The 14,637-nt window shown below is 35.8% G+C and overlaps 2 protein-coding genes across 2 annotated transcripts; both read right to left on the bottom strand.

Moving 5' to 3' along the window:
• Nucleotides 1-679: 679 nt before the first annotated feature.
• LOC113312911 lies at nt 680-1,819 on the bottom strand. Its single transcript, XM_026561643.1, has one exon. The coding sequence runs from the start codon at nt 1,817-1,819 to the stop codon at nt 680-682; it is 1,140 nt and encodes a 379-aa protein (XP_026417428.1).
• Nucleotides 1,820-3,222: 1,403 nt separating this feature from the next.
• On the bottom strand, nt 3,223-6,017 carry LOC113312910. The gene is made up of 5 exons (XM_026561642.1): nt 5,981-6,017; nt 5,655-5,860; nt 4,938-5,411; nt 4,080-4,605; nt 3,223-3,965 (listed from the first exon to the last, which is right to left on the bottom strand). The coding sequence occupies exons 1-5, from the start codon at nt 6,015-6,017 to the stop codon at nt 3,223-3,225; spliced, it is 1,986 nt and encodes a 661-aa protein (XP_026417427.1).
• Nucleotides 6,018-14,637: the final 8,620 nt, after the last annotated feature.

Here is a 14,637-nt window from a genome sequence, read left to right as displayed (position 1 = left end):
CATGATATGCACAGTTCTCGTTCCTTAGGTAATATGCATTCAAGATAGTAAGATCTAAAGATTGACGGTATCAGCAAGAAATATGATTGAAAATAACTAATATTGCTTCAAACTTAGCTATATGTATGATATAATTGTAGATTTTTATGAATCTAACATAGATCGATATGTTCATATTTTTTTCAGATTCATTTATGATATGAATGAACTTAGTTGGTAAGATAATATTTGATTTAAATGAATTAGATGCAGATTAAGCTAAAATATGAAATGATGATGATTCTGTGATTGATTTAGACGAGATTAACATGCAGATAAAGATATTCAACGCATACGAGCAGAAATTATGCCTTAAAGCGAAATTCGAGATCAAGATTATCGTATATGGTTGTAATTTTTATTGAAAATTTGTTTTTCCCCAAGAAAGGATAATTATGCATCAGGATTATAATTTTAGAAAGAGATTCAAGATTAAAATTAAAATCGTGATGCAGTCTTGGTCGATGTCAATGAAGATGCATATTATTCGTATTCTATCAATGTTGACGAAATACATACTTTTTTTTTTTTGCTCAATCACATATTTTTATTAATAGAATAGCTAAAACTAGCCAAAGTTACAACAAAAGAGAAACCAAAACAGGAACCATAAAGGTTCACTACAAGTTAGACTGAAAACTTAACAGAACCTATAGAAAACAATTTTTGGCATTTCGACTCTTTTAATAAAATTAGGCCTTCCATTGTGAACAATTCTTTCTCCAGCTCCAATCCCAACTCCTCTTTTTGTAAGATCATCTGCACTAAAATTGGCTTCTGTAAAGATATGTTGAAAGACAATACTTTCCATTTTCTGAACTACATTCATCCACCTTGTTTTGAGTGCCCAGGGAATGTTGTTGTTGCATAAATCATGTATCACAACTTTATAATCTGATCTTATGATTACTTTTGTTGCAGATAGAGCTATAGCCCATTCCAGAGCACAAATAACAGCAAAGACTTCAGCTAAGTAATTAGTAGTTGTACCAATACCTCTTGACATTGTACCAACTACCTGACATTCATGATATCTAACAATGATTCCAAAACCTGCTTCTCCTGGGTTTCCAATTGAAGAATCATCACAGCAGAAGAGAAGAACACCAAACTCTGGAGCTGACCAATAACATTCTTTAATGCTACTATATTTGGAAAATCTGATGCCCATATGAAAGAAATCAATAATGTTTTTATCATATACTTGCCCCCATCTTGTACCCTTCATTCTTAGACTTCCTTCATGCACAAATTTCCAAATTTTCCTTTTGAAATCATTGAGTTGTGGTGACTTTTCTTCAAAGAGTTTTTGATTTTTTTGAAACCATAAATCTCTCATTATTGTGAATGCTGCAGTCATCCACACTTCCTTTATAAGTGGACTTTTTTGCTGTGCAGCTTTACAGATATCACCGAAAGATTTTGGTTTATTAAAACCAAAAATAACACATATCCAATTCCAAACAGAAACATTGAACTCACATTTCCATAGGGTATGATCCATACTGTCTTGTTCTGCAACACATATGCAACATCTATAAACTATATTGTACCCATTTTTCCTCATAACTTCATCATCCACATATAGCTGATGTTGAATTTTCCATATGTTGCTTGCAATGCTAGGATGCAGAAATGGTTTCCAGATGAAAGAAGGCCAGCTAACTTTTGGTTCTTTTAACCTGATTTTCTCCACTGATGCTGAAGTAGTAAAATTCCCTTTTATATCACCATTCCATGCCATTTTATCTACTCCTCCACTAACCTCAGGCAATGTCATGTTAGCAAAAATAATCAATCAGTTCTTCAGGGAAACACCAATGCTTGCCATTTAGCAAATCTTGAACTTTCATATTCAAGTTTTCTTTAACAAAAGCATTAAGACCAATATCATTAATGATTGGTGTATTGCCTACCCAAATGTCAAACCAAAATGAAATTTTTGAACCATCTCTAACGCACCATCTAATATCATCTTGCAAAGCAGCTAAAGCCCATCTGAGACCTGGCCATACTGTAGACTGCCTCCAGTTTGAGATCCATTGGCCATTCTTGTCAGTATATTTTGCTATGAAGAAAAGAGCCCATTCTTCATTTGAATTTAAGATTTTCCACATCATTTTTATAAGTAAAGCTTTATTAACTGTCTCTAATCTTCTTAAACCCAGACCTCCTTCACAACAAGGTGTACAAACTTTTCTCCATGCTAATGTTTTGAATTTTCTTATTTCACTATCTCCAGACCACAGAAAATTTCTGATAATCTTTTCACAAATCTTGATTACTAAAGCTGGCCATATGTAAATTGCCATATTGTACAGAGGAATACTACTTAGAACTGACTTGATGAGAACAATTATGTCTTGAAAAGACAATAGTCTTCCTTTCCAAGTAGCAAGTTTGCTCTGAATCATCTCCACCATAGGCCAAACCATAGCCACTGTCACTCTACCAGGTGAAAGAATTACTCTTAAGTATTTATCTGGAAACTTAGAGATTTCCATGTGAACTCTTTCACTAAGTTTTTATTTTTGGTCTTGAGAAGTTCCATCAACAAAACATTTACTCTTGGTGCTATTAATAATTTTCCCTGATCTAGTTTGATAATCATTAAGTAATGTCATAAGTCCTTTCAAACTCTTCTTAGCTCCATTGCAAACACAAAAACATCATCAGCAAAAAATAGATGAGTTGGATGAATACCTTTTCTCACTACCATTGGCACTATTTTACCTGCTTGCACCAAATGAGATAAATTTTTGCTAAGTACATCTTCCACCAAAATGAACAGTAATGGAGAAAGTAGATCTCCTTGCCTTAAACCCCTTCCAACTGAGAAGAAACCACAAGGTCCACCATTAACCATCACTGAAATTTTTGTTGATTGAAGAATTATCATTAACCATCTGCACCAATCATTTGAGAATCCAAATTTGAGTAAAACTCTCGTTAGAAACTCCCAACTAACAGCATCATATGCTTGAGATATATCCAGCTTGAGTCCTACATTTCCTCCTCTTCTTTTCTTTTTCATTTCATTCACCATTTTTGAAGCCAACATCACATGTTCATGAATACTTCTGCCCTTAACATAGGAAGTTTGCTGAGGTGAAACCAGTTTTTCCATTAATGTACTCATCCTAGCTGTGATGATTTTGGTAATGATTTTGAAACTGACATTACTCAATCTATAGGCCTGAACTGAGCAGCTGTTTTAGCACCTTGACACTTTGGTAAAAGCACTAGAAAACTGGAATTTAACCCTTTTGGAATGAATTTTCTGGACCAACAAAATTGAATAGCATCTACTATGTCTTGTTGAATAATGTTCCAGCATGTCCTGTAGAAAATGCCTGAGAATCCATCTGGAACTGGTGAGCTATCTGGATCTATTTCAAAGGCAATCTTTTGAATCTCCTCTGGACTAGGAAGTGCATCAAGCATAATTTGATCTTCTGTAGTAATTGAGTTTGGAATGACATTAAGAAAATCTTCATTAATTTGAACTTCCTTATGTGCAAACCTCTTCTCAAAGAATCCAACCAGTTCAGCTGAAAGTTTTTCTTGATCAGTTATAATATTGCCACTTGAATCTTCAAGTTCACTAATTTGATTAAAAGCTTGTCTTATCTTCAGATTTGTGTGGAAAAAACTGGTATTGGCTGCACCCTCCTTAACCCATTTAGTTCTTGATTTCTGCCTCATAAGAGTACTATATTGCACTTCTCTACTGGAGTATTCATTTTGAGCTTCTACTAATGTAGCATATGCATTTTCATCATGGGAATTTTTGTCAGATTCTTCCATTGCCACCTTAACCTTAGCTTCAACTTCTTGAATTTTTGTGTTGACATCTCCAAACTCCTTCCAATTCCATTCATTTAAACACTTTTTGAGATTTTTGAGCTTACTCATAAATACAAATGCTGGATCACCAATCACCTCATTTGACTAGCAATCTTCAACTACTTGGAGAAAATTTGGATGCTGAATCCACATTTTATGAAAATTTCTAGGCACATTTTTAGGTTTTGGAATACTTGCACATCCCCCCAATAATGGTGCATGATCTGAAACTAGTCTTATTCCAACCTTATATCCCCAGTCACCATATATTTGTAACCATTTCTGATTGAAGACAACTCTGTCAAGGTTGCATAATATCCTCTTCTTTCCCCGTTGACATTTTGACCAAGAGTAATCTAACCCTGTCTTAGGAGCCTGAATCAGTTCACACCTATTTAAACAACTTGTGAAGTCTAGCATTGCTGTTTTATTAGGAGCCCTTCCACCAAACTTTTCTTCCACAAATGTTATTGCATTAAAATCACCTAGAATGATCCACGGCTTTTGAAGTTCACTTATTAATTCCATTTCAGACCATACAAATCTTCTTTGAGTGATTCCAACATGAGCATGGACTCCAGAGATTAATGTATCACCAACACTTATTGTTATCATCTGACTGGACATTGATATGACTTGAGGAGTTGAAATACTTTTATTCCAAAACAACCAAATGTTACCCTTCTTATTTGATGAGGAAGAGTTATGAATTACCATACTCTGCATCCCAGGCAAGTTTAATTTACTACAAAAAGAAGCACTGCACACAATTTTTGGTTCTGCAATCCAAACTAATGATGGATTAAATTGATTAACTAAAGACCACAACTTATCTTGAGCCCTAGGTCTTCTAAGGCCCCTTAAATTCCAAAATATTATCTTCATTGTTTGGGTGGAGGGAGTTTGGTACTCCTCTTCCCTGGATTCTTCCTAAAATTATACTTAACAGGAACTTGTTTACTGACCTTGTTTTATATAGGACTACAGTTTGAAGAACTTGCATTATTATTCATTTTTCCTTCTGAAACATCAACACTAGTAGATGAAGTTACCATTTCCTTATTAACAATTTTAGCCCATGATGTAACTGGAATGACTTCTTCTGTTACTTTACCAGTACTTCCATTTACATATTTGACAGTACTATTTTGTAAAGAATTTTGCTCTACTACTTCACAAATTTTTGAAACTTCCATTATAACAGACTCTTCTTCAATTAATGATTCTTCAGTACTTAGATTGTTGAATCTCCCAGAAGATATAAGCACTTCCTCCACTGGTGGACTACTATGTGGAGTAACAATAATTGAATGAACTATAGCATCTTCTTCTCTTTCAGTAATATCACATATATCAAAAGGAACTCTAGATGGTGTAGTTTGAGTCTTCTGTGGTTCTGCATTTTTAGTTGGTGTAGCCTTATTGACATTATGAGATTGCCTAAAAACAGATGTATCTTTGTTTTTATTTTTTTCCACATAGCATTCAGTTACTAAGTGTCTTATTATTCCACAAGTACTGCAGAACTTTAAACAATCAAGAATTAAGATATCTTGAAAAAACCCTCCAAACTTAATATTGATCCAAATTTTGCTAGGGATTGATTGAGCGAAATCCATCTCAACCAACACATGAGCATAGTAACCAACTTCACATTTTGTTGTTGTTGTTGTATCAATATTAATTGGTTGACCTAATTATTTGCAGATAGTGAATAATATTTTTTCCTTCCAGAATTCAAGACCTAAACCAGGAAAACGAACCCATACCTGAGCTTTTGAGGTTCTCTGATATGCTGGTCGAAAATTTGATACCCAATTTCTGACTCTTAACACCTGATTAAGGACTTCCCATTGGCCAGCTTTGATATAGTTCCGATCTTTTTCAGTATCCAGTTTAATAGTGAAGAAGCCTTTTCCCAGAGGTATAAGCTTACAATCACCAATCAATTTCCATTGTTGTCTTAAGATAATAGCTGCATCCACAAATTTAGTTTTCTACAGTTGCAATCTACCGATAAGCGAAAACTTCCAAGGATTTAAACCTTCGTCAAACAATTCATCATGCAAATATATCGATGGAACTTTTTTATAACCTTCTTCACTACTGGTATTAGATGATACTGGATTCATGTTACGGTTAATTGAATTGATTTTAGGACTATTATTCATCGATCCACACCACTCAATCGCCGGTAAACATTGAATTTGCAGAAAAATTGACGAAAAAACACCTGAATTAATGAAGATGAGAGGTACAGAAACCTAGAAACGAGAAGAGAATTTTTCCGCCGAGTCAATCTCCGATTCTCAGAGCTCGACTCACTACCAATTGATTCAAGGTTCGTGAAGAAATACGTACTTACACAACATATCGATTAGTTTACCGATTTAGTTTTATCTCCTGACTTGATCTAATTACCGATCTTCGTTTTTAGATTACTTAATTCTAGGCCTGATCGGTGATTATCGAGTTATCTCTAGGTTGGTGATCACAATTGAGTAGGATAGAAAACAAAGAAAAGATGATTCTTCTTTATAAAGTTAGAATCATACGTCTTAGTTTATTACAAGGTGAGCCTTAGTGGACTTATGCACAACTGGTTTAGCGTGTGACATACTAAATAAATTTATTAGAAGGACCACTTATGTCTAGTTAGCGGTGACGCCATGATCCACTAGACTCTACTTAATTAGTCAGTTTATCACTCGACTTGTGATCATTAATATCTTTTGATCACCAGGTCTTGAACCTGACAACCTTGGTATATATTCGCTTCCTGCTCCAGAACTCGCGTCTTCCAAGTGCCGGTCCATCTCGGTTGGGACCAAGATATTGGGTCAATATTTTTTAGGGGAGGTTTTTGGTAAATCCTCGGGGCGGATATTGAACATCTAATATTCTTTGAGTGGGTAAGGATGATATATCTGACTAGTGGTGATTACAGTTAATCATTTCAAATTATATATATTTATTAAAGTCTTAACTAAATTTCAGTATTTTTATAAGTAGTCAACTTGCAAGACATACAAATATCTCACAGAGACGTATCTTGGCGGTATACAATCGAAGAAATATGTAAAGGCGAGTTTCTTTCAATTTAATTTTTGCCAGTGTATTAACATCTAGTTCTTCTTAAAAGTTACGCATCTAGGGTACTCCAACCACATTCAATGTCAAAAACTTCATGTTTGCTTTATACTTTAAGCCTAAATATACGCAGAGAATATACAAAATCATATAGTCCACTAATCATATAGATACATAGACAGATACACAAAGTATGGACTTAATGGCATCATGTAATGATAGTTCCAGTAGAAGCTTTACATTTTCAATCAAAATACAATCATACAACAATGTCCAAGTGCGAGATTAATTAGTGACACTAGAATTTAATCAAACCCTTGTACTAAGATCTGATCTCGCTACGAAGTTTATAACAAAGGGTTTCGAAGACGTTGAACAACCAAAAGTGGATAGGTTTATAAAATAAAAAAATGACTAATATAATTCAGAGCAGGATAGACTAATTTCACTAAGTTAGATATGTGTGAGCTAAGTTAGATATGTGTGACTAATTGGTAGATTTGGCTTGAACTAAGTTAGATATGTGTGAGCAGGAAAGACTAATTTCACTGAGCTTTCTCAGTCTCGGAGATTTTCAGTCGAGACAACCTATTTTTTTTGACAGAATATCGTCTGCTCTACATCCAATAACGAGAAAATTGCGAGAATCTCAGCCTAGATGGCTGAGATTGACTACATTCGCATGATATCATTTGTCTCGTCTCGACCTATGTTAATTCATTATCTTCATATCGTGCTCGAGGTGAGAGCTTAGTACTCGATCTCGACGTGAGATCTTTCTTAGCTCCGAACTCCAGGACACCGCAACTATCAGTTGTTGGTAGATGGTATATTTTCTCATCTAGAGTTGGTAATAAAAATATCATGATGAACATATCTCAAAAAAATTGAAAGATATGGATGAGTTCTTTGGACAACAACCGTTCTAGAGAAATAACCCTAATATAATTTATCCCCATGACGTTACGGTACAGGTTAAACCTGTTAGACCACTACTCTGCCAAACTCTCAAGTGTTGCTACCTCAAGCTTGTTTGTCAATGTTAGTGATAAAAACTATAAGTCTTGATTTCTAGTCTACTTATAGCTATGTATTGGACTAGGATAAATTGTGTAGTTGAGCTTTAGACTTCACGACGTTCATCAATTGAAGACGGGGAACTACTAAGGAGAGTATGTGGAACTTCATCAACAAAATGTATGTGGAGACTCAAACTCATCTATCATTCGGAAAGTCTATTTCTACTCTATCTCCTATATCGAGACAAAAGTCGTATTGTTATATAGTATCGGATTATACACATTTGATATTTCGAGCTGAGTTTAACTCGCTTACATATTTCTCGAAATATGTGTTGGTAAGCTTTCGCTTCGACCAAGTTCATCTTATATTCTTGACGAAAGTCAAAAGATGATCATGTGAAAATCGCATGGTAACATCTTACATGATTTGTGTGATACAATCATTTGATGTAGATTTGGAATGTTTCGTAATGATTATTTCAATAACTTGAAAACTGCTTTGATGCTAATATAGTTCGTGAAAACAACTACTGTCATCCCCTAAGAATGTTTCAATGATTGAGATAAAGTTTAGAACACCTAACCACGATTGGATTATAGACATAGTAAGCGTACTTGCATATATGTTGATCCAAGACCGGTTTAGTATGCATGCCCGTATACGTACTGGCGAGGTCAGGTGAAGTCTGGGAGCCTTGGTATGTGTACCCGTACGCATACTGGCGAACTCAGTTGAAGTGCGAGAACTATTGTATGCGTACCCGTACGCGTACTAATTCAACTGTTGTTTTGGATGTGTGGCAGTATGCGTACCCGTACGCGTACTGTCGGACACAGTCCAAGTCCGGCTACTTAAGTATGCGTACCCGTTTGCATACTTGGGTGGGTTAAAGTTCTAGAATCGGTTGTGACATGAACAAATATATTTATGTAATAAGGAATGCAATCACTTCCAAACCGCGTCTATGATGTTCATGAATTGATTCGAGGGAATCAAACCGATTTTGCTTCAATTGTGTTCTTGTATAATTCTATGAGAATATAGCAATTGAATAACTCTATAACTAGTTTCATTTGAGTCATTTGAACTAGTAGTGTTTAATATGAATAAGGTTGTTATGAAAGTGTTCATATGGATAACTTCGGTTAACTATTGTTGAGCCAACCTAGTGTACACGTTTAGGTACAGTTACCTATATCTAAATGAAGTTACATTTCATTTGTATGTAACAATCTAACTCCATATAACAGTGGAGATATATTGCTTTGGTTTTAAGCAAACTTAGCTTGGCTATTAGATTAGGTTTCATCTAACGGTGAATATTGATTGCTTTGTTCTAAAGCTATCAAACCATGATTTGAAGAATATATAAGGGAGAACTCTAGCAAAAACCTAATTCCCGTACCTCCCGTGTGATACTAGTTGCGACTAGAGTCGATTCTCCTTTAACCTTAGGTTTATTCCAAAACCCTGTAGGTTAACGACTAAAAGACTTCGTTGGGATTCTGAAGCCAGACCCAACTATTTTCTTTGTAGTTGTGTGTTCTAATCTTACTTCTACTATCGTGATTGAGTATTATATTTGCTAAGATTTGTTTGAGATTTATCTCCGATAGGTAAGATTAAAAGAAGTCACAAACATCTTCGTCTCATCGTTTGTGATTCCACAATATCTTGTTTCGCTTCCATACAATTAAGATTATTGTGAGGTGATTGGTAATACTTGGTTGTTCTTCGGGAATATAAGTCTGGTTTATCAATTGGTTCCTGTGCACCTTGATTTATCATAAGACGGAACAAAACTCATAGGTATTTCTGTGGGAGACAGATTTATCTATCTCAATAGACTATTCAGTGTGAGACAGATTGGTTTATCAAGTCTTCGACTTTGGGTCGTAGCAACTCTTGGTTGTGGGTGAGATCATCTAAGGGAATCAAGTGCGTAGAATCCTACTGGGGTTCACAGACGCAAGGAGCGCAACTGTACCTTGATCAGTGTGAGATTGGTTAGGGCTCAACTACATTCCAGTCGAAGTTCGTTGGTAGTAGGCTAGTGTCTGTAGCGGCTTAATACAGTGTGGTGTTCAAATCTGGACTTGGTCCCGGGGTTTTTCTGTATTTGCGGTTTCCTCGTTAACAAAATTCTGGTTTTGTGTTATTTCTTTTCCGCATTATATTTTGTTATATAATAGAAATATCACAGGTTGTGCGTTAAGTTCAATCAATTCTTAAATCGGACCTTTGGGTTGTTGATTGAATTGATTGGAACTTGGATATTGGTTTGTGATACCGTCCAAATTATTTCTCTTATTCAATCGGGCTCGCAAATTCCTATTTGTTTGATTGCAGATTGAATTGATAAATTGAGATATAACTCTTTGATATACTTTTCCAAAGATTGAGTCTGACTGTGTAGTTGATTCATTTGAAAGTATATTGGAGTTTGTCCACTCAGATTGCCGAACGAAATATTGGGTGTGGTTGTTGTACCCACGCTTTTTCAATTAGTATCAGAGAAGGAAAACACAGTTATGACCTTATAAGTCTTTGTTTGTAGCGATCTAACTATGGGCATAAGTGTTATCTCTATAAACGTACCACCAGTCTTCGATGGCTCACATTACTTATGGTGGAAAATTGTTATGTGTGCCTTTCTTTAAGCGCGTGATTTTCAATCATGGGTTCGGGTTGTTAATGGCTATGATCTTCCCTTAGTTACAGTGAATGATGTAACTACTCCAAAGGATATTGGTGAGTATGATCCTTTAGAAGTTCTTGTTGCAAAGCAAATTTCTGACGGGTTATATGCTATCATCCATGCCATTACCCCAGATCTCCAGCATCATATGAATACTTGCACGAAGTCTAAAGATGCTTGGTATCCTAGAAACCATATTTGAAGGGAATACCTGTGAAAAGGAAGTTAGGCTTTAGAACCTAAATTCTGATTGGGAAACCATTCGTATGGCAGATGAAGATTCGTTTTATGAGTTTAATCACAAAGTGTCTGAAATTGTCAATGCATCTTTTGCATTGGGTAAGACTATTCCTGGAGGACATTGTGATGAAAATTCTCATATCGTTGCCATATAAGTACGATTCTAAGAAGCATGCGATCGTTGAGGGAAATAACCTTGCAACTCTTTCCAGAAATTCTCTGGTTCGGAAGTTAAAGATCTTTGATTATGTGCATACATCCAAATCTGGAAAGGATCTTGCTTTCAAAGCACAAAATTACACTAAATTACTTGGAAAAAGTAAAAGTGTTTGCGTCTCTGAAGATGATCTTTCTGAGGCTGATTCATCAGATGAAGATATTGACAAGTCAGTCTCTTTGATCACAAGACAGTTTATAGATATTCTTTTGAAGAGAAGTAAACGGTTCACCAGATATAAACCTAGGTCATCAGTTAAACCGATGACAAGGATATGCCACAGTTAAGTGTAAAGGATTTGGTCATTTTGCAAATGAGTGTCTGAATCACAAAAATACACTGGGAACAAACTCTTGCTGGACCTCTTGATGAAATGTCTGATCACTATGATTCTAATGAGGACAAAAAGTCAAGTGTTGCACTTCTTTGCGAAAATATTGATTTTGATAATTGTAGCAATACATACATCGATCTTGATATTCTTTCAGAAGAAACCTCAACCGTTCTGGAATAAAAAATGGATTACCATATGTCTGATTTTTCAGGTTCTACTGTGTGTCTAGCTGCGCACACATCTATGGTGTATGAACCATCGTCCATATTGACATGTTCTTATTGTACTCTCAAAGGTCATGAACTCTCCAAATGTTTTAAGTACAAACATAAGATAAGATATGTCAATAAACTTCAACGAAGAGCAAAACGATTAGCAAACAAGCTCAAACTTGTTCAAATGTCGTCTGAGAAATGTAAACTCAACTCTTCTCCAAAGAAAAGACTAGGCCACTAGTGAAAAGAGTACGGTCTAATTTGTCTGTGAAACAAGGTTATAAAAATTCCTTTCAAAAAGGTTTTGGTGGACAAATTATTGTTCACCCCAGCACAACTTAATTGTGTTGATTTGTGTATCTTGTCTCATGTTCCTGATTCAGAAGAGACAAGAATTTGCACACTTCAGGCTTTAGGAAAAGAAGAATTTTTTATTTGTTTCTTCTTTTTGCTCTTGCTGTGTTTTGCCTGTTTGGAATTTCCCATCTTTTCATATCTAATTGATATTGAAAGGGCTTTCCCTGTTTAATTAATAAAAGAGGGTTAAAATCGATAATTCTGCCTTTTTTAGGGTTGTGAGTTGTGCGTACGTGAATCCTGGTAGTTATTTAAAGGATCTGTAACCCTACATTCTTTTTTCCTTCTCTTGAAACTCTTTTTATCACAAGACTGCTTGTTGAGTTTAATTTGTGATTTTCTTCCACAATCTCGTACTAGTATGGAGACTCCAAGCATTATGTCTTCTGATGGAAAAGATTTTAATATGATTGTTAAGCCATCAATCGTGATGGAAAAAGATAAATCTCCGTTACCTCCAACTTTGAAAAGAAAAAGAAGGAATGTGAGGAAGCCAAAAGTCGTTCCTTCAAATTCTCAGAAGTTTTCTGGTGTTCTTGAAGAGTTGAAGGAAACAAAAAAGGAGATTCATCAAATAAAGGCTATTGTTTTGAGGTCTCTTGAAATTTAGAAGGCCCTGGTTTGGCATCTGTCTAGAAGGTTTGTTGGAATTGACTCCTATCTTCATGAACCTTTTGTTCCCATGGTTGTTGATGACAAGGAGTTCGGGGACGATAAAGAATTTTTCAGAGGTCTCAATGTCTAGGAAACTTCTTATGAGAATTTATTCTTGTGTTTTAAGAAGGATAACTAGGGTTTGGAATAGCAATTATTATGAGTACACATAGCTATTGCCAACGTTTTTCATCTTGCAATGTTTTTAGATTTATTTATTTAAATTCTAAAGTTTATTTGGAAGATGATTTTTGCAGTATTAATCTTTATGGTTTTAGATATTGCAACTTGTTATGGAATATGTTGTTTACGTCCGTTGGTAGGCTCGAAAACCTACAATAATAATACTGCAATTGCACAGTGTCTAACTAGTAGAACAATGGCAAGTACATGTCGTTCCCTCGAGGAGTGTGAAATACTCAACCAACTAATATCAAAAGTAACTAATCGACAAGATGATGTTTTAACGATTTTTCAGGAGTTTGGAACAAAATGATATAATATAAATATGGGTTATTAAGGTTTTCGGTTTCCACCAATTAATTATGCAAACTCTACTAATCTTTAAAAATATATTCCATGCATTATCAAATATTGTTTCTCCGCCATAATTTTGTTCGCTTCATGGGTAGTGATTCTAAAGCATTACCTACCAATCCTTGCATACCACGTCTAGGGATTTAACCGAAGCACGAAATATCAATTCAAAAGCATAAATAATCAAGAAAATCACATAACCGATTAAACACCAAGCTATATGAAGAAAAACTATTAATCAATCAAATCATTATTTAGCATATAAATAAAGAGTTCACACAATTAAATTGGTTTCTACCTAAACCTTAACATGGGTCTAGCTAGACATGGCTTTCTCAAAAGCCATAAACATATTCAAATCAAACTAGCTAAGCAAAAATGGATCCGGAGAAGAAGAAACTCCAAACCCTAGTATTCTCTGTTCACGGCCGTAGCCGCACGCCTCCCCCCTCGTTTTGTTCTTCTCTGTTCATAATATAGGTGTTGCTGCGACTTCCAAATAATACCTAGCCATCTGAAAAAGGCCAAGTCCAAAACGTCACCCACCGGCTTCCAAATCCAGGCCACGTCCAAGCTATTTAGTTCATTGCCAAATTCCAGGGTCTGCCAAAAACCCGTCCACAACAACATCTCAAGTGATTGTTTTCTTCCAAAAATGTCCCATACACAGCCACGTACCACCCTTTTAACAGCGTTTATGATTTTCCAGGGTCAATGGCCGATACTGGCAGTAAGCCTAAACTATCACCAATTCCATCGTCAGCAGCCTCTTAGCCTTGATAAACATTTCTTCTCACGGACCTGAAGTGACATTAGACTCCACTCATTCTCTGTCATGATCAACACAAGCTCCTTCCGGAATCCGTCTACAAACACTTCCTCTACGTAACTGAATTACCAATCCTCCCATTACTCTCTGCGAACTTCGAGTTAAACCTGAACTTGGAGCATCTCCATTGTGGCTTCTTTTGTTGTTGCCAATTCTTTCTCAAGTACGGCAACTTTCCAACTTCCGACCATCTAAGTTTCAGCTCCTTCCCAGCTGACCACAAGACTAGTTTCATTGCGTCAAATTCTTTATCGATTGCACAGCTCATACACACATCTCCACTTCACTGACTGCAGCCATCTCCATTCGATCAACCAGCCAACTCATTTCTTAACTCAGGTCCCGGACTACTGCCTCTTTGCTCCATCGACGTTGCTGCTTCATTTCTCCTCGATCATCCTTTTCTAAACCATAATCATCTCAGCCAACATACAGACCTTGGTCTTCTCGTTGCTGCTGTAGAAGTTCATTCAATGGAGCACCCGCTGCCACAAACGAAAATAACCCCAATTGGTTGTCCAATGACTCATCTCCATTCATATCATCGCCGCAGTTTAT

This window comes from Papaver somniferum, chromosome 9 (assembly GCF_003573695.1).
Source record: "Papaver somniferum cultivar HN1 chromosome 9, ASM357369v1, whole genome shotgun sequence".
NCBI classification, from domain to species: Eukaryota; Viridiplantae; Streptophyta; class Magnoliopsida; order Ranunculales; family Papaveraceae; genus Papaver; species Papaver somniferum.
This window is presented reverse-complemented; position numbering and strand designations above follow the sequence as displayed.